This window comes from Diabrotica undecimpunctata, chromosome 5 (genome assembly GCF_040954645.1).
Source record: "Diabrotica undecimpunctata isolate CICGRU chromosome 5, icDiaUnde3, whole genome shotgun sequence".
Classification (NCBI taxonomy): Eukaryota; Metazoa; Arthropoda; class Insecta; order Coleoptera; family Chrysomelidae; genus Diabrotica; species Diabrotica undecimpunctata.
The window spans coordinates 154,959,557-154,984,585 of NC_092807.1; the positions used below are offsets into that span (position 1 = coordinate 154,959,557).

Here is a 25,029-nt window from a genome sequence, read left to right on the forward strand (position 1 = left end):
CGTTCTTGGAACCATTGCGCGACTATCTCATTCTTCTTTACTCGTTTTGGTTTTCTCTATATCCTGTTATCTGTGGTTTAGGTCTTCTGTGTACCGTCCGTATGTTCTCACTGTAATTCGTCAGCTCTCTTAGAATTCTGCTAGGATGATTTCTTAATCCATTGAATACTTCTTATCCTTGTTCATCCATTGTACATATCTCAATGGTACGTATCTGGGTATTTTTATAGCATCTATTATTTGTTAATTTTGCGTTGTCTGGATTTTTTTACTGTTGGTTTTACAGGTATGTCCCCAAGCAGCGAAAGCATACGTTAGGACAGGCCTGATTATGCTCTTTGCAACTCTAATTTTGGTTTTAGATCTTAACTTGCTTCTTCTACTTATGAGTGTTGAGAGCTGACTTTTCAGCGCTTTAGCTTCATACACATATTTGTCTGACTTGCTCGGTAAACGTGAGCTTTTTGTCGAGTATCACCCCGAAGTGCTTTGCTTGATTTATCCATTCTCTGGTTTCTCGAGTTGGTACACTTCTTTGATGGCTAAACATGACATCCTGTGTTTTATTGGAATTTAAGGCGATCTTGCATTTAATAAACCATTTCTGGAATTTATTCAGTGCTCCTTACATATGATTAGCAACTTCTCATCTATCGTCACATATTGAGAAGGAGTGTAGGCCTGCTTACAATTTTAAATAAATTTGTCCAGAATTCCACGAACTGGAGCTAATTTGTCAATCGCCAATCTGTCTTTACGATTCTCGATGTTATCGAACCGAAGACAGACCATCAGGAATTGAAAACGATTTATAGACATCGTATTGCGGAATATATCGACACAAGTTTCATCTGTTTGCCATAAGTCTCTCAAATTCTGACGATTAGAATGAAACATACCTGCTAAATAAAGAAGTCCGATAAATTCTTTAATTTCACATTCATTGGTTGGTTTCACCATGCATTTTTTTTGATATGCAATTAATTTTTGTTGAATTTTGAGATTGGTTCAACGCACTATGTCTTCGATCATTTGTCGGTCAAAAAACAATTGTCAACAATCTAAAGCACGCTTAGCATTTTTTGCATAATGCTTCACACCCGGCAAATAAGTAATAATGTTCTCTGATCTTGTTCAAACCCGTTTATTATTTGAAGCAAGTTTGTTCCATTGTGTTCCGTCTTTTCCGAGATACATTTCTTCGTTTCTTGTAGGTCCGTAAGTACTTTTATTTTCCGTCTCATTCTGAAGTTCTGTTTTTGATGTCTCCATGTCTGAATCTCCGTCAGAAACTACATCTACTATTGCGATATCCTGCTCCGAGTCGGTGTTGTGGTCGCTTTCAGAGATATGATCAATATCGTCATCGCTTCCCGATTCGATGGCATCGTCATCAATTTCAGCCCATAGAGCTTCAAGCTTTTTCTGTTCCGCTTCGTATGACATGATATTTTAGCTAAAAAATTAAACAATTGAATATGCAGATTCAAATAAGTCAAAAATAAAAACTTACTTATAATGTCAAAATTGCAAACGCGAGTACATAGGTGGGGTTTGACACACCTCAGAGCGTTTCAGGCGCGTGTAACTTCACTTACTGCCTACAATGTACTGAGGTAACGCCTGAATTCGATGATGGGGACATTTTTGGGAAACTATTGGGGTGGACGCGCGCATAAGTCTGCGTTTGATTTATTTAAAGAGCGAAAAAATGATAAGATTTTTAAGAAGGTAAAGTTCTAACGACCATAGGAAAGTTCTAGGTAAATACGGTACTAGTAACTTGGAACGTAACGAAAATAAAATTTCCGGAATTAGGTTTTTACAGAAAAATTACTATAGACGTGCTTTCGACGATATTTAACAAATTTTTCAAAAGAAACAGACGCGAAACCGGAAAGAGATTAACTAAGGATTAACCAAAATAATAAGTCGGACCTTCCGTCTTTTGAGATAGTCGGTAAATTCCAATCAAATTTCCTATTGGTCAACACGACCAACCGCGTATAAATTATTTGCAAATACGACCATGGGCGTATCAGCCACGGAGGTAAAGGGATTAGAAATAATTTAATATATTAACTATAAAAAAAATGTTACAAGGTCATTAAACGTAGGTGATCTCTGTATTGGCGTGGTCGCTTACAGAAGTTTAACTGTACCAAAAACCAATACCAGATCATAATTATTGTATTATTTAAAACTGTTACCATTATTCTTATCCATTGCGTCATATAGGTGTTTATTCCCAATTCCAAAAAGTTGTAGTACTTTCCAATATTTTTACTATAAAAACCATGAAATATTTTTTTAAATACATTAAGAATATATTGTTTACAGCAATGGGCATATGCTTACGCATCGAAACAAAAAGCCCTACGAGTGTAAGGCAGAAGGCTGTGGTAAGAGCTATTGCGACGCTAGATCCTTACGAAGGCATACAGAAAACCACCATAGCTCATCATCAACGACAACAGTCAATACTACAAGTACAACTTTATCACCCGCACAAGGAGCTGCTTCTGGTGACGCTGCTTCACCTCATGGATCCAGTTGCATTCAATACGCTCCACCTCCAACTACAAGCACAACTTCAACTACGACATCTGTGACACCAAGTAGTGGCAAGAGTCAGTTACAGCAATTGTTAGCCACGGATCCAGCTAAGGTAAAGCGTTTTATTTTATTTGATTAAAATCTGTGATAGTATGAGCAATTAAAATACCCTATATTTAAAATTTATTTACTCATTCATTAACCGTTACAATCCCTATGGATTATAGCTTTGCTATTGCTTTTAAAATCCTATTCTTGGTTTAGATGTAGCTTTTCTTTACTATTCCAGTGTGTATTCTAAATCATTTTCACAGTTTCTTACTAACCCAACCCAACCTAACCTAACCTAACCTAACAGTATATCATCAGCATGCATTAATTTTTAATTTATATATTATTGTTCTAAGTCTAATATCTTAGGCTCGTTCAAGGAAGTTTTTGGTGAAAAAAATATACTACTACTACTACTATCGGTTCACAGCGTTCTCCGACGCCTTCCGACTCCTAACCGCCATTCTTCTCTATTTAACCATAGGCCTGGAGGGATTTTTTTTTCTCTAGTTCCTTTTCAATTCCCTCTCTCCAGCTTCTTCTCGGCCTTCCTCTTTTTCATCTTCCTTGTAGTGTCCACGTCAAAATCTGTTTTGGAATCTTGTCATATGGCATTCTCTGTACATGGCCGTGTATGGCCATGTACAGAAAGAAACAAAAATAAAAATAATTCGTTCCCAAAGTGAACAACTTCATGATTTTGTACAGAAGTGAAGGAAAATGTAAAGAAACGAAAAAAGCTTACCTGAAATACGTATCAACCAAAACAGAAGAGGTATACCATAATTACAAGACCATTAGAAACGAAACACATGTAGTTGTAAGAAAAATAACAAATAATCACTGGGAATGCTTTTTGAAAGAAATGAAACATGAGTTTTATGGTCTGTAAAAGGAAATATGGCGCTTCATAAGAAGTCCAAGAACGGAGGTAAAGAAACTAATAGAACCAAAACATATAGACAAGGATACATGGATTGACTACCTAAAAAAGCTATACGCAGACGAAGAATAAATGACGCTTATGCAATCTTGATATTGTGAAGCAGCAATCAATTAACAAGAATAATTATTAAAATTATTAAACACAATAAAATACCGGAATAATGGAGAACAAGTGAACTAATTCTACTATTTAAAAAAGAAGATAAAAAACAGCCAGAGAACGACAGAGGTATAAACTTGTTAAATACTACGCTAAAACTTACAACTAAAATTTTACAAATACTAATAAATCAGAGGATAAGTTTAGCATATGAACAACAGGGTTCTCGTAGTGGAAGATCGTGTACAGGTGCAATATTCGTTATAAAGCAAATTAATGAGAAATCACTAGAGTATACTAGATCAGCATTTCTGTGCCTGATTAAAATAAAGAAAGTGTTTAGCAAAATAAGTCTTAAAAAAGAAATACTAAACCTAAATAAAATTTTACAAGAAGTTAAAGATGACCCGGATCTGCCTCATATTGGACAAACTAAATTGTGGCAAGTTTTAAAAGAATTAAAATTCCGGTGGGAGAAATCAGACCGAAAATCGCTTTTGATTGACCGGGAGGAGATAATATGTTGGAGAAGAAATTATCTAAGATCCATACGAAAATTCCGGGCTGAAGGAAGGCCAATCTTCTACCAGGATGAAACGTGGGTAAACTCAGGTCATACTCTAAAAAAAATTTGGTCAGATAAAAATATATTAAGCTCCAGGCAAGCCTTTATGGAAGGTTGGTCTACTGGTATCTCCCCACCTTCTGGTATAGGCAGTACATTAATAATTTCTCACATTGGCAGTATAAAAGGATTTGTTAAGCATGGTTTGTTGGAATTTCAGTCCAAAAGCACAAAATACTATCACGAGGAGATGACAGCTGATGTTTTCGAAGAGTATTTGAGCTGATGATTGAACACATACTACCAAATTCAATTATAGTATTAGATAATGCACCTTATCATTCACGACTAGTAGAAAGACTTTCAACGACTGCGTGGAAGAAACAGGATATTCTTGACTAGCTGTGGAATAAGTATCTGCCTTACGAAGATGGAATGGTAAAGGCAGAACTTTTAAAAATTGCCCGGCAACACAAATCGAAGTTCAAGAAATACGTAGTTGACAAAATGGCGGAAAGGCGAAACATCACAGCCTTAGACTTCCACCCTACCACTGCGAAATAAATCCAATTGAACTCATTTGGGCACAAATAAAAAGTTATGTGGCTAGAAAAAATACGTCATATAAAATACAAGCTGTACGTCAATTGTTATACGAGTAGTTACCACATATTACAGAACAAAACTGGAAAGATTCAGTAAGATATGTAATAGAAGAAGATGCTAATAGAATAATTGATGCTACCGTAGAGACACAACCACTAATTATTAACCCTCAAGACGAGGATTCCGAAGTTGATTCTATTTATTTTGAATTTGAATAGTTTTTTATCGTAATTATATAAGGTAAGTAATAGTAGTTGTAATCGTAAACTATTAAAGGGGAAAGGCGCAAAATATTGCCTGTCAAAATGTTCAATGTGTTTTAAATGTATCCATTTTTTTTTCAAATCCTGAGAAAACTAAAAATATTTTTGAAAAATTTAAAGGCAGAATGAAATATTTATGAGAATAAATAAAATGTTTCTTATGCATGCTATATTTTCAATTAAAAATTATACTATATTTTCTCTTTTATTTTCACCCCTGTTACATAACATATTAAAATAAACATTGTAGAAGTTTTCTGGGACTTTCTGCCCTCAGTAATAATGTAATCTTTCATTCTGCGTTTAAATTTATCAAAAATATTTATTAGTTTTCTTCGAATTCGAAAGTAATGGATAAATTTAAAACACGTTGAAAATTTTGCCAGGCGACATTTGGCGCCTTTCCCCTTAATTAAATAAATGTATCTTTTACAAATGGCAAGAAACTTTTTATTTTTGAATAAAATAAAGAAGTTTTATTAAAACAAAAATACAATTTACATAAGTACAATTTAAAAAATATATTTATTTAGTTCAAATGAATGTTTCAATCATATACTCTACGACACTGGTAGGTCATCTGTAACCAAAATACCTTCGTAATCGGATTATAAAGTTGACTGCTGTATTGTATTCCTTCAGATACAAGGTGGGTTAGTCGAAAACATCTTAAACCGTCAGTTTCAGGTTGATTTTTACTATTATAATATCGTATTACCTATCCTCTCTGTATTTCAGTTCTCTAATTAGGGTTAAACTTGTAGTGAACTATCGACAAATTGTGAACCGATTATAGTAGACTTTACCTTTAATTGTTGCTTTAACTTTATGTTACATGTATAATAAACGGATGTAGTGTATGTGATAATGTAGTGTATAATAAATGCCTACATTATATTGAAATTTTGGTTTTTCCCTCGGACTATAACTTATCGAGGTTCTGCTGTAATATCTTTACCTGTTTGAATTTGAACACAAAAGCAGGTACAAATAAAAAGTAGAAATAAAACTCTACATTTTAAATATTCGAATGACTGAAATAATAGACTCAATACTTAGGAATAATTAAGCCCGTATATATTAATATCACTCATAAATCAAATTTAATGAAAAAAATACTGTATTTTCCTAAAACAAGATTATCACGAACTTCACACCCCACACTGACATCCTTTTCTTAAGTATTACAAATAGCAACCTTCGCGAAAGCAGCCGCCTCAGGTGCATTTTTCTTCTCAAGAAAAAGTTATCTCAGCGAAAACATAGATAAATGTTGGGGTATTTTTCTCAAGGAAGGGACGAGGACGCTTACTCGTTCACTTACTTTTCGTTTTAATTTTGACTTGATTAACGACGAGAATTTCTAACACCCGCACGACATTTTTTATAGCCTGATGCAAATGCAAAAGACTGTTTTACATTGGAAGATAGAGTTCTCAGTCTGAAATGAATTTAATGCATACTGTTAAATTTCTTCACAAGAATAAAAACAATTATGTATATATACACAGATGTATATATGGGGAAAAAGCAATCGTTGCTATAACAAACGAAAACATCAGAATTACAAACAGAAATGAAATAATACAACTCGTATCTAAATTCTACAGCGAACTGTACAAAGCCCCTAACAGAAGTATTCAGTAACCAAGAAGATATAGCAGTCCTTCTGGAAGAAGTAGAATCGACAATTGCAAAAATGAAAAGTGGTAAAGCAGCTGGAATAAATGGTATAACAGTGGAACTGCTTAGATCCACAGGCAATAGAACCTAGAAAATCTTAGCAGGTATATTTACAATCTGCCTAAGATCTAGATGCATACTAGACCACTGGAATACAACAAACGTAACTTTCATTTATAAGAAAGGTAGCAAAGAGGATATCAAAAACTACAGACCTATAAGTCTACTACTAATCGTATACAAGATATTTAAAGATATTGTAATGAATTTATTTAACTGCTATGTCTTTATTTAATTTATAATTATTTATATTGTTCTTATTTTAATTTATTAAAAAGCACGATAATTTATATCAATAATTTATTTGATTAATAATTACATAATTTATGTATCCGAACGCTACAATTAAATCGCGACCGCGAATCTTCAAAACTAACTGACCCTCTTCAATTAAAGTTCCGTTATTATATATGAAATCCTGTTATTCGAGAACAGCGGCGATCTCGCATCGAAGTAACCACCATAGTTCACCAGTAGTTCACCATAATTTGAGTCTAGATCCTTCGCCGAAATTTCTACAACAAAACAGAATTAGTCATCATATATTTACAGTTATTTTAGGCCATGATATTTATCGTAACAATATACAAAGATATACAACTATTCAAGATGTACAAAGATCATCAACAACACATTAACAAACGCATTAGATGCTAGACAGTCGAGACAACAAGCTGGCTTTAGAATTGGATTCAGTACCATAGATCATATTCATACACTTCGAGAACTAATTAGTAGAGCTAAAGAATATGAAATACCGCTAGCATTAAGCTTCATAGATTTCGAGAATGGTTTCGATTATATATATCCCAAGGCAGCAATAGAATCTTTGACCAACCAAGGCATTGACAAACCGTGCATAGAAATTTTAGCAAATATATACAGACAAGCAAAAGTTAAGGTAAACATTTATGAAAACACTCCAGAATTTTCCAGTACCAGAGGCGTCCGACAAGGAGACGTACTATCACCAAAGCTCTTCACTGCAACTCTAGAAAATACATTCAGCAAAATAAACTGGCAGAACAAAGGAATATCCATTGATGAAGAATACCTCAGCCATCTAAGATTTTCAGACGACATCGTTCTGATTGCTAATAATCCTGCAAAACTACAAGAACTTATAAGCGATCTAAATGCAGCTAGCAATAAAGTTGTCCTAAAAATGAACTTGACTAAAACAAAAACCATGTACAACGAGCTAGTGGATGTCCAAGATGTAATAATAAATAACACTACACTCGACACTAGACGAGTATGTATACCTGGGATAATTAATACATAAATCTGGCTCCTTACTTCCAGAAATGTGAAACTAGCTTGGACATTTTTTGGCAGAACTGCATTTATATTCAAATCGAAGTATGTTATAATAAGTTGCCTCCATATTCCAGTCTGTTATGTCTTGTCAGGTCTTGTATAAGCAAAAATGAGTAAATACAACTTAAGTTTTCTACATCTTTCTTACAGTTTATAGAAGAGCTACAGTTATGGATGTAGCACATTTCTATGAAATTTCTTTTGAATTGATTGTCTACCTTTTTTAGAACTTCCACATTGTCATAGTTGGAAGTGTGTCCAGTATTCTTAATATGTTGACTAAAAGCTGTACAGCTTATAGGATTCCTCACAACATCACTATTGTGCAAAGCTGCTCTTTTTGATAGTTTCTGGCTGGTTTGACCGACATACACTTCCGAATAGGAACCACATGAAATAAAATACACTACATTGAAGCTATTCAGTTTTTTAACTCTTTCTGTCAAGTGAGTGAAGTATGTCCCTAATCTTTTATTCACTGAATTTGCTATCACTATGTTAAACTGTCTGAAAAGGTTTGTGATCTGTGGTGATAGACCCCTGATGTAAAACAATCTCCCATAGAAAAGTTCTACTGATTTTTCCTTTAATGCTTGTTGTTGGTGTGTTCTTGTCATTGGCATATCTTGAAAGAGCAGTTTGTTCAGCAGCATCTTAGGATAGTGATTTTTTCTAAGAATCTCATAAAGTAACTTGGTGTTCTTATTGTAGTTAGAAGGATGACACATTCTTTTTATTCTATTTTTCAGACCTTTGATGATGTTAGTCTTCTGTTTATGTGGATGATAAGAGTGAAAAGGTACATATCTACCTGTCTGGTTACATTAGTGTCGAGGAATGGCACCATATATGATTTTCTTTTGTTTCGACAGTAAATTGTAGGTGAGTGTTATAGGAGTTAAATATGTTAAGAGTGTAGTTGATTTTGTCAGCTAGGACTGCACATATGAGGTCGTCTACATGTTGGTAGATGACAAGGAACTGGAAATCAACTTCTCGAGTACAGTAGTGAAGTAGGAAGTTCATTACAATTTCTGCCAAAGGTAAGGATATGGCTCCACCCATGGGTGCTCTTTTATTTGGACATAGAAATAGTTTTGGAAAGTGAAATATGTATTGTTGTATAAAAAAGTAATCAGTTTCAGGAACAGTACTTTGGGAATTGTACAGTTTGGTTCAATCAGGTGGTAATTAGTTGTCAGAATAGAAACCACCAATTTAAGAGGGATGTTGGTAAATAAAGAAGTAACATCAAAACTTGCCAAGACATATCCTGAAGGTAGTAAAAACCCATTGATCTTATTTGCAAATTCAAAAGAATCTTTAATTTTGTAGGTATTGTAAGAAGAAAAAGAAGTGTCAATAATACCTGCTAGATACTTAGCCAAGGATTGAGTGGGGGCATTCTTACATGCAATTATAGGACGTAGTGGGCACCCTTCTTTGTGAATTTTTAGAAGTCCATAATCTGTTGAAAATTATCCACGCCAGAATTCACACTAAACTGGAGCTGGATATTAGTGACACACAATATGAGTTCCGCAATGGTATGGGTACCAGAGAGGCACTATTCTCCTTCAACGTGCTGACGCAGAGATGTTTGGATGTTAACCGTCCTCTTTACGTCTGTTTTATAGACTACAATAAAGCGTTTGATAAAGTAAAACATGACCGACTCATGGAAATTCTAAAAAATAAAAACCTAGATGAAAGAGATTTAAGGCTAATAACAAACCTTTATAACAATCAGCGAGCAATAGTACGAATTGAAAAAGAGACATCTGAAGAAATGGAAATAAATAGAGGAGTCAGGCAAGGCTGCATACTATCACCTCTATTATTTAACGCTTATTCTGAAGAGGTAATTCGAGAAACTCTGGAAGATGAAACAGTCGGGATAAGAGTAAATGGAGTCTTAGTTAACAACATCAGATATGCAGATGATATAGTAATAATAGCCGATAGTTTACAAGACCTGAAAAGACTCATAAGTAAAATAGTAATGTGTAGAAGGGAGTAGGTGCGGACTCTCACTCAATATTAAAAAGACGAAATTTATGAAAATTTGTAAAAACAACCACAATACTAACGAAATCTTGACAGTAGAAGGCCAGCAGATCGAAAGAGTAAAAAAGTACACTTACCTAGGAATACTTATAACAGAAAATAATGACTACACTGCAGAAATCAAAGTCAGAATCAAAAAAGCACGTTCTAATTTTATGAAAATGAAAAAGGTCCTATGCGGCAAAGATTTAACATTAGCTCTTAAAGTACGCCTAACAAAATGTTACGTATACAGTGTACTATACTATGGAGTGAAATCATGGACGTTAAATCTAGACACAATGAGACGACTTAACGTCTTTGAAATGTGGACCTATAGAAGAATTATGAGGGTTTCCTGGGCAGATAGAGTTACGAACAATGAAGTACTGAGAAGAATAGGTAAAGAGAAGAAAGTTGAACTTACAATTAAAGAAATAAAGCTACAGTATCTCGGACATGTGATGCGGGGCGAGAAGGATGTCATCCTGCGACTCATAATGCAAGGAAAGATAGATGGCAGAAGAAGCATCGGAAGGAGACGAATTTCATGGCTCAAGAACCTGAGAGAATGGTTTGGATGCAGCTCAAAACAACCTTTTAGAGCTGCTGCCTCAAAAATTAAAATAGCTATAATGATTGCCAACCTCCGTAGCGGAGATGGCACCTGAAGAAGAAGAATATGTTGAGGTGGTCCCAGTATAGTTGGTTAATTCCTTTTTTGTTTTGGTGGTAATATGACACTCGTCATGTAATTTTTTATCAGTAAGTTAGTGTTCCTTACTACTGATGGAGTCAGATCTTTGGGGATTTTTTTTTGGAATGTGGGTCGTTAAGAAACTCAAATGGTTTGGTGATGTACTCGTTTCCGTCCATTATGACTGTTGTGTTACCCTTGTCTGCTCTCGTTACTATAATGTAAAGATTGTCTTTCAAATATTTTCTCGTTTTTGTTTCAATAGCCATGGATGGACTGATGTAATGACGGTTAGTTTTGATGTGATTCGTAATTATGTTTGTGATTTTTGTGTTTCTGTAGAACGAAACCTGCAACGTTCAAAAATCACAAACATAATTACGAACCGCATCAAAACTAACCATCATTACATCACAAAACACAAAAACAGACGTTAAAGTTTCTGAATACAAACGATTGCACGTCACGAAAAATGAAGCCAAAGTTGTGCAGTTTAGAAAAATATACACTCGTAAAAAGAACAATAGTTTTAAAGGTTTAAGTACGTTTGTAATGTAGAAGTTTAAATTTTCAATCATATTTTGTATAGTTGTATATGTTAAATTCTAATTTGTATTAGTTGTCGGAAATAGCTTGGAATATCTTGTTATTTTCCATAGACTTCCTCTTGTAGATAACGTAAATGCTGATCCAATAAACGCTAAGAACAAAAATAATCCTATTTACATTGCTCATGAAATTTAGCTACCATCACCCAAACAAACATCGATAGGATTAATCCAGTATTCAATATTTGCTCTTTGTGGCTTCGCTAATAGAACATCCCCACTAAATCCCAATATGCAAAGCGTACGTACAAAGGGCTTGTTGAATTACGTACGTCTTGGCTGTTACACTGTTCCGCCAAGTACACAAACTATACTAGCTAACAAGGAATGCGTGTTTAAGCAGAAACGACATTGTTGGAGTAACTCTTGGGTTTACCAAAAATTATCACATAACGAAATCTTGGTTCTTAAAACCAAAATATACTTTTAGACTTAAAAACGACATAAGAATTATATAAAATAGCCTTCATATTAATTGGACTGCGTTATGTAATAGCGGATTAAAAGCTAAAATTCAGTTTTGAGAAAAATGAGTTTAAAAATTTTAAATTTGTTTTTTGTGCTATTTCTAAATTAGACAAGTTTTATATTTAATGCAGTAATGCAAATACAAAAAAAATTGTCTTTACGGCGATGCTTTTACGGATTTGCTCTTTTGATTTAGATACGGCTTTTTGTTTCACATAAAAGTTTTTGAGATCACCGAGATTGATTTTCAACTCTTCTCTTGGGACCATTTCTTGGTCTTCCTTTTCTAGATTCCTCCATGTTTTCTGTTTCTAATCTATTGGCATTATTTTTATTTTCATATTTTTCTAACTTTTCTTGCTTTCTAGCAGCTTCTGTATGACCTTTTCCATTGGATTCTCCTGAGGAGTCTTCATTATTTTCGTGTGTTGTTAAATTATCTTTTTCTAACCCAAAGGCTTTGTCGTTATTTTTTACACTTGTTGTGTACTACTTTTTACGTTTTTTTGTAAGTTGAACTGGCTTGGATGTAGTAACGTATTGGCTATTTTTCATATCAACACTAAAACTTATGTCTCCATGCAACACATTAAAAGAATGCGGACTCATTAAATGTTTTGAGATATACAGGGTCGAGAAGGGGATACTCACGTTAGAATAAGATATAATCCAATACTACTGAGTCTTCAGATAATTTCTCCTCTCCCGTAGAACTGATTACTATTTAAATTTGAATAAGCCACAATTAAAGGTGAAAGTATGTTTATTGAAGTTTGTATTTCCACTTTGGAAATTACTTTAACCTATAATTGTGGCTTATTCCCATTTAAATAGTAATTAATCTAACATGCCACCAGAAAATAGCTTCAGAACAATCCCATAGAACTGACTCCAATAGGGCAGGTACTTTTATTTATTGACGAGTTTATTGACGTGTTCATTAGAAACTTACTTGCCTCGTATGCTTTTTGTACCTAAAAAAGTACCTAGTTACTTAAAGTTAAAATTAAAGAAGGTAGTATGTAATAAATGGATTCACTGTATATAAATGTTATTATATAGAGATAACGATATTGTTTTTTTGACCATAAGAATATTTATTTATTTACCTATTTAGATTTATTGCAATCCCATCTCTAGAGTATCTTTATTATAATGCTCTAAAACTAATTTTTTAGCCTTAATAGCAATACAAATAAATAAGTAAGTAAATAAGTAACATGCTTTATTGTCACCGAAAATTGTACAAATTTTATGGACAAAGCTTAACATTAACAATAAGACAACAAAGAAGAAAAAAATCAGAAAAAATACTACCTAATTAATGACCTCCAAACTTCGTAAAATGTACCTAACAAAAAATAAAATTAGAGGCTCAACTATTCCACCTCCTTGTGCTAAGCAGTAACCAAATCGGTCGTACAGATTTCTCCTCATATTTTGGAGTAGGGCTGGTGTAATGCTTGCAGAGAAATGAAGTATTTTTGCCCGTAATTCGACTAGGTTTGTGGCCCTTTCAAACTGATGCCTATATATGTTTTCTTTGAGAAAACCCCAAATCGTAAAGAAATCGTAAGGCGCCAAGCTACATGATCTAGCGGGCAATTTAATTGTACCACGTGTACTTATCAGCAGGAAACGTTTGTTTGAAGAAGTCAATAGTTGCTCTAGAGTTGTGAGCCGAACACCCATCCTGTTGGAAATAAACCTCCCGAAAATTAACGGGAAGGCGTCGAACTGCCGGAATAATCTCATTATGTAAAAGTTGTAAATATTTGGGCTCATTTAGGTTTTTATCGATAAAAAATGGACCGACATAAAGATAGAAAGAGGTGTGCGACAGGGATGTATATTGTCCCCATTATTGTTCAATACATATTCAGATCACATTATGAACCTAGCGCTAACGGACATAGACGAGGGAATACTTATAAACGGAGAACGATTGAACAACATAAGATACGCTGATGATACTGTCATTTTTGCAGACAGTCTTAAAGGTCTGCAGACACTTGTCTCCAGGGTTGCAGAAGTAAGTAGCAGGTTTGGGCTTGATTTTAACATCAAAATATACCTGGGTGCAAATTTAAATGAACAGTGGGACCAATCGACGGAAATTAAGATAAGGATCGGGAAGGCAAGATCAGCTTTCGTCTTTCTTTCTTTCTCCCCTTCCTTTTACCCTAACCTAACAGGGTGTCGGATTTGGGCTAGCTATTTTAATTTCCATTTACCCACCTCTTCCATTCTTTTCTGTTTCCTGCCATTATTTTCAATTCCTCGAGTGATTTTTGTTTAAGTTTTCCCGCCTCTACTACTTGCTGTATCCATTTTTTTCTTGGTCTGCCTCTTTTTGTTTTTCCGATGTTTTTTGCTTCATAAATTTTTTTTGTTATTCTATTGGATTGCATCCTCATCAGATGCCCATACCAGTTCATTTGTCTCTTTGCTATTTTGTTCATTATCGGTTCCTGGTTGGCCATTCTCCTAATAGTCTCGTTACTTAATCTATCCCATTTTGTCTTTCCAACTATCCTTCTTAGATGTCTCATCTCCATTGCGTTTATCCTGCTCTTATGTTTTTCCAGAATTGTCCAGTTTTCACTTGCATAGAGCACAGTCGGTATCACTATTGTGTTATATATTTTTATTCTTGTTTCTCGTGCAAGTTCTCTTTTTCCCATTATTGGGGCTAACGCATAATATAACTTGTTTGATTTCTTTGCTCTATTTGTTATTTCCCAGTCTATTTTTCCATCATTAGTTATTATACTTTCCAGGTATTCGTAAGTTGTTACTATTTCGAATTCTGAGTTTTTACATTTTATCTTTATTTGATTATCTTCCTTATCTCCTTTGCCGCTTATTATCATTATCTTACTTTTTTCCTCGTTTATCTCCATTTTAAGTTCTATTTGTTCCACCCATATATCCATTAGTTTCTGCATTTTATTCTCGGAATCTGCTATTAGTACTATGTAGTCTGCATACATTAAGGACTCTATTGTTACCGGTTGTAATCTGCGGTAACCTATTATTGTCTGTAGTTGATTAGTTCTGACTCTAGTGTTTCTTATCAATTCGTTCATTACTATTATGAATAGCAAAGGGCTGAGACTATCTCCTTATTTAATACCTCTCTTCCAATTAAATACTTCCGATCTTTCCCCTGTTATTTGAACCCTTCTTTTTACCTCTTTGTAAGTACTTTCTATAATTTTCATCAATGCATTAGGTACGTTAATTTTCTTCAAGCATTTCCCTATAATATGTCTTTCTATATAATTATATTCTTATATATGTTGTCATTTGTCTGTCTTCCCGGTCTAAATGCCATTTGTTCTTCTCCCAATACCATTTCTACTTCTTGTCTCAGTCTCTTCTCTATTATTTTCGTGTATATTTTAAAGCACACCGATGACAGACATATTGCCCTATAGTTGTCACAGTTTACATGTTCTCCTTTTTTGTATATTGGCACGATGATATTGTTCTGCCAGTCTTTAGGGATTGTTTGTTTTTCCCACGCCTCTTTATATATTTTCCATAGCCAGTTTATTCCTTCTTCTCCCATGTATTTTACCATTTCCGGTTCAATTTCATCATCTCCACCTGCCTTGCCTATTTTTATATTTGATAATCCTTCTATTACTTTTTCTCTACTTATTTGCTCTGGCTCTGTGTTTTCTTCGCCTTCATTGATTATATTGTCTTCCTTTATCACTTCAGTATCAAATTTTTTCTCATAATATTCTTTCCATACCCTAGCTATTTGTTCTGGGCTTATTTGTATTTGGTTTGAAGCATCTCTTACTGCGTTTATTTCCTTTCGTTTTCCCTGCCTTATGTGTCGTATTGTCGTCCAAAAGTTTCTATTATTTGTTATATATTCTTTCTGAAGTTCTTCTCCAAATTCTTTCCATGTTTTTGCTTGTGTGACTGTCTTTTTTGCCAATCATCTCTGCCTATAGTATTTTTCTTTATGTTTTTCATATTCCGTTTCGAGGTATTTTTTCCATGCTATTTTCTTCTTTTTTATTTCTGTCTTCACTTCTTTATTCCACCACCTGGTCCTTTTTAACTGTTTATTATATTTTTTGATTCCACACACTTCAGTTGCTGCTGTCTTTAATACTTCACTGTATGTATTCCATCTTTCTTCCATTGTCTATGTTTCTTTTTGGCGTTCTATTTGTCTCAGTCTTTTGTTAGTTTCCTCCGTGTAAAATTCTCGCATACTTTTTATATTTAGTTTGTATACATTTACTTTCTTGTACTCTTTTCTTTCCACTTCCTCCATTTTTTCATCCTCCAGTTTTGCAGTGACCATCCTGTGTTATGTAGACAGTTCGGGTTCCTTTTCCGTTAAGATGTTTGTTATATTTTGTTCTAGGTTTCTCGTATAGACTATATAGTCTATACGAGAGTTTCTTATGGCCTGTTTGACGATTTACCACCCAGTATACTTTAATCGATGTCGAATGATCGATCGGTACAAAAATAGGATTTTTATTCCCGTCTTGTAAAAAGCAATATCCTCTGCACTTTATCGCTAGTGTAAAATATACTGTCAACGAATCAACCTTATAGTTATTGGTCCATTAAATTTACCATATACTACTATTTACTTTGAATAAATATTTTTTTTTTTTTTTGTGGCATTGACTTTCGTCATTCAGCCAGTCTCTAAAGGTTATAATATATTCCTTAAAAAAGTATACACAGGTAAGTACAGATTATTTCTCTCAGTCAAATGCACAGCGATATCCCTAAAACGAAATAGACGAATAATTAATGGAAGAACACGTCGAAGGAAAATACAAGGACACTCGCTTCTCGTCTAGGGGTCCGTCAAGACATTTATTTTAACAGACAAATAATACTGGACCACGGATAAGGTATTGTTACATATAGGATAAACAAAGGGTACAAGTCTAACCCTATACACGCTCATGACAATTTTCATGAACGAGTACCAGATTTATAAAGCTATGCATGTGTCTGACAAAAATTCTATAATTAAATTATATATTGTTACAGAACCTATGGCTAACAAGGACTGTATATTATATGGAGCGTATGTATTATAGTGGGTATTATAACCTGAGTTCTGTGGAATAAAGAATAGTAGTCTAAGCTTCTGTCAACCGTGTCCAATTTCTTGAAAAAAATAGGATTATTCTGTAATGCCATGCATAAAGGCGGGGAAGGTTTTTTCTCCCAATATTTGTTTGTAAGATCTGACTCGTTAAGTTGACGGACGCTTGAAAATAACTGGGAGTTAGTTAATAGAATTTTAAGAAGGCTTTTTTCACTTAAAAAATTTCTTCTATTTTCCAGGGGTAGCTCAGCGGCTTCAACATATAAGGGTTGTATAGGGGTTGATCTCATAGCACCTAAACATACCCTCATAATAGAATTTTGAAACGTGTCGATTTTTCTTAAAAGGTTCTTAGAGGGGGAACCATAAAGAGTAGCACCGTAATCTAGAATAGATCGTATATATGCGCGATAAAACAACAAGGATGTTTCTACATCGCAACCCCACCACGTTTTAGTTGTCATTCTGAGGAAATTGCTGCCTTTGTTACATCTATCAAGCATGTACTCTATGTGTTGTCTCCAAGTTAACTTCTTACCCAAAATAAGGCCTAGATATTTGACATGATTTTGAAGCTTAAAACATTGATTGTTTTGCATAAATATAAAACAAACTAAAATGAGACCAATTAATTTATTTATTTTTGATTTTTTTTAATCAATGTAATCCCTATATTCAATTTTTTTTATAAATTTCATTTTTAATTTTTGCCAACTCCAATAATATATACTTCAAACTGTCACGGGCCAAATCCCCTAACAATTACCCCTTTTGTGTTACAGGGCGGCAACAGTGGCAACAATGACGGGTTAACTAAACAACAGCTGGATCTGATACATCAAATAATGGAACAAACGCAGAGACAATCGCAGGCCGTGGCGGCTGCAGCGGCGGCCGTCTCGAATAAATCCACGACCGCCCCCAAATCCACATCCAGTAGCGCAGGGGGTAGTAAATCGACCGGTCCAACTAAAATGTCCGCCAAGGCGCATCTGGCAAAGTGGATGCCTACGGTAAGTTAACAATCGCTTTTATAGTAACACCTACATACGTCAGTAGCACTTTTTGAATTTTATTGTTGCTCTTCAACAGGTTTAAAATAATCAGTTATCTAATGGTTGATACATTAATTTAATTTGCTTTAAAATAATCGTAAAACGTAACTAAATTAAGACGAAAATAAAGGCGATATTATTTAAAGAAAAACTAGTCTAAAAAGAAAAACAAGTATATACAGGGCAAATTATTATTAAGTTTAAGTGTTACTGATGGTAACAAAAATAAAGCAACATAAATAAAATTGTAGGCGAAATAGGTATTTTTGATGTTTAAAAATCTTATTTAAACAACTGAAACTTATTACTAGACTTCGGCAAATATGCAAATAAAAATGTAGAAAATATGCGCATAAATATGCACGTGTTTACCCGAAAATATGCAAATATTTTACAAAATATGCATACAAATAAATAAAAAAATCGTAAAATAGTAACACTTTTATTTAAAAAAAAAAGTGTACATAACTAAATATTTCCTACTATTCATTAAGATTTACATTTATTTTAAGTAACTACATCATTTTTAAGTATGAATAAACTTATTTAAAATTATAGTAACAATAAATGACCAAGTGGTGTTCAAAATTTTCTAACAAAAACTTGTGGCTTCTGTCTGAGTACATATATTTATATATGGAAAAACTTCGTTCAACATCAACTGATGTAACGGGAACATTTTTCAAACTAACCAAAACATTTGGTTCTAAATTAATTGTTTCCGAAATATTTCCAGCTAGAACACTGACTACTTCAGAAAGAATATGGTAACCTTTATTTTTTTCCATAGTAGCTTCAAATTTTTTTAAAATATCTTTTCCCATATTACCTCTAACGTTCCGACAACATGACGCAAATTCTTTTATTAATGCTGTACTTTCGAACAATGACAGTTTTGGTGATTCTAACTGAGTAATTGTTTTTTGAACAAAACTAAAATTTGATTTTATAAATGAAAGTTCTTGTTGAAGCAAGTTACTCTGAAAAGTTTGTTTAGAATCCAAAAGAGATTGGGAACTTTCATCTGTTAACGTATCAATTATGTTCTTTATTTTAACAAAATGATCTGCATAAAAATTAGCTGCTTCTAACCATGTTCCCCATCGCGTTAAAATAGGTTGTGGTGGAAGAGGAATGTTAGGTAGCATTTCTTTATAAAGTTGAATTCTTATAGGAGACTTAAGAAATACTTTTTTGACACTGGATATCATGGTATTTACAAGAGGAAACTTTTTTCGTATTTCCTCTGCAACTCTGTTTAATCCATGCGCTACACAAGTAACATGTATTAAATCTGGGAAAAATATTCATAAATTTTGTCCTGCTTTTACCATATAAGGAGCAGCATCCGATAAAATAAGCAGTAATTTATTAGAAGGAATAGTTGTCGGAAGAAAAAAAGTTGCTAATGTTTCTTGTATAAAACGCGAAATTGTTAAAGCATTTGTTTTCTCAAGTTGCTGGCATGAAATAAGATGAGATTTTGGTAAGGTATCTTCTTTAAGAACACCAATCAATAAATGAGCAATATACTTTCCTGAGGAATCAGTGGTTTCGTCTACCGATATGTAAAAATAATTATCTGCAATTTCTTCCTTAATATTAATTAACACCGACGAGTATAGCCCGTTCACATTATTTCTTCTTAGAGACCGATCACTTGGAATATTAAGTTTGCAATATTTTTTTAGAAACGAACTAAAATTTACATTTGCTAATTTTGAAAGCGGTATGTTTGCAGACACTAATGCGCGACACAAGTCTTCATTAAAAGTTTCTTGCTCATCTAATTTTTTTGAAGTAGATTGGAAACATTTAGTCATTGAAGTTTGATGTTTTCCTCCTATTTTTCCTTTTTTTGCAATGTGTGAAGCAGTTCTCACATGTTGGTCTATCTGAAATTTCTTCTCACATGCTATCTATAAATAAAAATAAAAACCTTTATTTTAACCCAACCTTTAAAATATAAAAATATAAAAGGTGTTTTTGGTTAATCAAATAACTGGTTTGGAAAAAAAAACACTCGCTAAGTGTTTTAAATGCAGTATTAATCCACAAATTAGTTTTTGTTACTAACCATTAGTACATCATATAACCTATTTTAAAATTCAACAAAAGTTTTTTTTTTGTTAATTCAATTACAATAAAAATAATTGTGTTTTAGAATAGCTGACTTCATAAAAAAAAGTAAAGGTGAAAAATTTTTCTAAATACACACCATTGTATAGTACCATGGACAATTTTTTCTCACTAAAGGAAGCTATTTTTCATTTAAAAACAACCTACGAGTACTAAATTTCAAGTAAATACGTTTATTGGTTTTAAAGTTATTGTTGTTATTAACTAAAAAAATTTAATTTTTTTTAATTTTAACACCCTGTATCTCGAAAAGTAAATAAGTTTGACCCCTCATTAACTATATCGTTTTGTTCAATTTTTCGAGAAGTATCTACAGTCAAACGTTGTAAGTGTCATTTGGAAACACCCTGTATGTATGAAATATTAGATATTTAATAGAAAATATTAGATACTTACAATTTTGCCACAGACTGAACAGTAGATTTTTCCCATATCCATAGACAGCTCTTTATAAGGTTTAATCCAAGTTGAAGCACTGGTTGTTTTAGGCATTATAAAATCACAATCTTCCTTTTTGTTACGCACAACGAGTGTTTACGCTTTGAATATCAAAACAAAAATGATTTACAAATCTGAGCATCAAATTAGAAATGTTTAGGTACCTAATTCAATAAACTGGGAGATTTTGGAAAATCCCTAAATTAGGAACAAAACTATTAGCCGTTTACCTGCTGTTAAGATACAATAAATTGTAGATAGATTTGGGGATTAGATCATAAAATGCAAATGAGCGAACCCTTAGCGATTATCCAATAACTGAATTCCTCAGTGACCGAGACTTTCTAAGAATGTTGAGGGCTAAATTGATCTTCTTTGAAATTGTAAATGTTTTGTACCTGTAGAGATTACGTACTTAGATCATTTCTTGATTAAAATGACTACAAAATTTTATACAAGAATTGAAATAAATTGGTATGTTTAAAAATTTTCAAATACAGTATAAAAATCTGAACTTTTATGCACTTTATGCAAACTTTTATACAAATATGCCAAAATATGAAATATTTGCATAAAATATGCACAATATGCAAAATATGCAATATGCATATTTGCCGAAGTCTACTTATGCCGAACCCTTTGCAAAAACACTAACGAATTGTCTCTCACTTAGTTTTATAAGTGTAAAAAGAAAATAGAATGAGTACGTTTAATAATACAATTTCTTGCTTCCTATAATGAATATAAGATCATTAAACCCATCCTTTATTTAAAAGGTTTTTGTTCGTTTTTGCATTGAATGTTATTAAAAATGTAAGACTTACTTTTCTTCGGTATGTTTATTTTACGAAATTAATTACTAAATATTTCAGCGCCTTTCAGTTTAATTTTGCCTTCAATAAAATTTCCATTAACATGAAGCCCGGGGTTTAGTTTCCGTAATTTTAATTTTTATGCTTAATGAAATATGAGAATACAACACAGAAAACGTTTTATCGTTTTGTGGTAAAGTAACAATGATGAAGGGATCCCAGATCCCGTTAACCTCGATCCCTCGATACGATTGGAGAAATTCCCAAGGAATGATTTATTAATACCCTACTGTATAGAAAGAGAAATAAATTGCTGTGAAAATTCCGATACGTGCACAATTTATTTTATTTTCATCTTGATATACCATAAGGATAATCCATTCTGTTTCGACGAAATTTATCTCAAAGGTATTAAGGTCTCAAAATTTTATAGTAGAATATAACTACTGCGTCATTGTTTTCGAAAAACTATATGTAAAATACAAAGCACGTGATGTTCGTGTGTATTAAGGTATAAAAAATGCTTATTTTTTTTTTTTTATTTACAAAGAAAATAGTCGCTTCAACCACTTGGGTCATTAGCGACATTAGTTTTTACATTAGATTAAATTATATAAAGATGTATCTTTAAGAAAATTAATTAAGTCTTTGATGTTTAAATGTTCACCTAATACTGTTTTTAAATTGTTGGAAATATTGTTATTTTGTCTGTTGACTGTATATTTTCCACATTCTGTTAGGAGGTGTTTAACAGTAATGTTGATTTGACAGTAATCACACACTGGAATGTCTTCCTTATTCATTAGGTACTTATGTGTAATGTTGGTATGACCTAATCGAAGTCGAGAGATTTTGACTTGATCAGCTCTTTTTAAGTTCACTAGGCGCCACGGACTCACTGTCGATTTAATTTCTTTTAGTTTAGATTCCGATAAATTCCACTCATTTTGCCACGCACTGATCACTTTTTCTTTGACGAACTGATTTATATCACTGGAAATAGTCTTTGACACTATTGTAGCATGATCGTTTTTGTAAGCTTTCCTTGCTTGGAGGTCTGCTTTTTCATTACCTTGTATTCCCATGTGAGATGGAACCCATATAAATTTGACTTCGGAACCAGTTTCTTGTAAGGCTGCAAGTTCTTTCTTGATAAGTAAGGCTATAGGGTTCTTAGTGAATAGTTGATCAATTGTTGTTAACGAGTTTAGAGAATCTGAGATAATGACGGAGGAAGACTGTTTTGTACTTTTGATATGAATGAGGGCTTGTAATATTGCATATAACTCTGCTGAGTATATATAGGTGGCCGACCTTAATTTAAATTGGAAGGATGCATGTGGAGTGACAAATGCTGCTCCTACGTCGTTTGCAGATTTGGAGGCATCTGTATAAATGCAAAAACTTTCACCGCAAATCTCGAGTTCTTTTAAAAATGACTGTCTGATTACATTTGGTGATGTCTCTGATTTGTGATATTGGAGTAGTGTCGTATTGATCTCGGGAATCATGATTAACCAGGGAGGGGGAGTTTTTAGATTTGAAGGATAGAGGTCAGGAATTTGCAGTTGCAGATCTTTTAAATTTCTTCGGACTCTTTCATAGAAAGGTGGATTGAACTTACTTTTTTTATAAGCTTCTAGATACCGGTCCGTAAATGTATTTCGAAACACTGGGTGGAATTTGTTACTGGCAACTGAAGATGCATACGAAAGGCTTAGATACTTCCTTCGTAGGGTAAGAGGTGGTTCTCCTGTAAGACATTGGAGATTCTTAACGGGTGTGGTTCTAAATGCACCTGTGGCGATCCGAAGTGCTGTGTTTTGAATGATTTCAAGTTGATTGGTAACGTGTTTTTTAGCCGAGTCATATACAATAGCCCCATAATCTATTTTTGATCTAACAAGTGACTTATAAATATTTAATAATGTGGTTTCGTCGGTTCCCCATTTTTTATTTGATAATGTTTTCATTACGTTTAATCCACTTTGGCAAGACTTTTTTATTTCTGAAATATGATGTTTCCATGTTAGTTTTTGGTCAAATACCATTCCGAGAAAATTAATTTTGTCTGAGAATGCCAGCGGCTTGCCACACAGCTTTAGTGTAGTTGTTTGCATCCGGTGCCTTCTTGAGAAAATCATGCATCTTGTTTTTAGTGTGGAGAATTGTACACCTACTGATGTAGACCATATCTCTAGTTTGTAAATGGATTCTTGTAAGTGTTTTTGAAACATTTTTATATTCTTGCCCTTTGCAAATAGAACCAGATCATCGGCATATAGTCTGCCCTTAACTAGCGGGGAGCAATGATCCAGTATATCGTTGATAGCGACAAGAAAGAGAGTTGGGCTCATAACTGATCCCTGAGGTGTTCCGTTTTCCTGAATTCTTTTTGTTGAAGTGGAATTATCGGCGCGCACAGAGAAAGCTCTTGACTGAAGAAAGTTTTCTATGAATCTTAGCATATTACCCCTGATGCCGCATTTGTGTAATTTTGATATAATGTTAAACCTCCAAACTGTATCGTACGCCTTGGTAATATCGAAAAACACTGCGATGGTTTCTTGATTAGTTGCAAAACCCTCGTGTATCTCTGATTCTAAATCTAATAGATTATCTACGCATGATCTATTTTGACGGAAGCCACTTTGCTGTGGAATTAAATGTTTTTTTTGTTCTAAGTACCACAATAGTCTTTTGTTTATAATTTTTTCTAGAACTTTGCAGGATACATTAGTGAGTGATATAGGACGGTACGAGTCTACCTTTGTTCTGTCTTTGTTGGGCTTGAGCAGAGGAATTATAATGCTGTCCGACCATACAGATGGAAAGACCTGATTTGTCCATATAAAATTGTATAATTTTAGCAGCCAAGACATTCCACTTTCTGGTAGGTTTAACAAAAAACTTAATGGTATGCCGTCTGGACATGGAGCGGAGTTTTTAGTTGATATTAGGGCATCCCTTAGTTCTTGCATTGTAATTGGCACATTTAGTATATTATCATCTTGAGAGTAGTATTCCAACTTCGTTTTTTCTATGCTTTGTTTCTTGAGCTTAAATTCCGGTGAATAGTTATCGTTACTTGAATTTGACTCAAATTCACCGGCGAATAGCTCCGCAATTTCTTTTCGGTCGCTTATAATTTTGTTATCTTTTGCCAGGAAAGGTATTTTATTTGAACATAAAAAAAAAGCTTATTAAAAGCTTAAAAAATTTTATTCTAAAGATCTTTTCGGAATTGAATCATTCCATCATCAGTTTACTAAAATAGAGAGTAAAAATACCAATATTAAAAAACAAGTAAGTTAAAATTTAAATATATAGAAAGAACACGTTGGTTTTTTACTACTTACATAAAAAGTTGTTAAAAACATTGTATGGCCACATAAAAACATTGGAAGGACATCAGTATTAAAAAACAATCCTCATGGTATTTATAAAGGTAAATGCAATAGACTGTTGCAACTTGTTGATTAATAAAAACTGAAAATGGGGGCATCTTACATGACC

General features: G+C 33.4%; 1 protein-coding gene across 3 annotated transcripts in view; it reads left to right on the forward strand.

The window, feature by feature from the left end:
• LOC140442020 (uncharacterized) overlaps positions 1-25,029 on the forward strand; it is a 1,060,727-nt gene that overhangs the window by 930,964 nt on the left and 104,734 nt on the right. For all 3 annotated transcript variants that reach the window (XM_072533056.1, XM_072533055.1, XM_072533057.1), the window contains 2 exons: positions 2,341-2,668; positions 17,852-18,082. In XM_072533056.1, the coding sequence (XP_072389157.1) occupies positions 2,341-2,668; positions 17,852-18,082 (559 nt within the window). The remainder of the gene's footprint in view (positions 1-2,340; positions 2,669-17,851; positions 18,083-25,029) is intronic.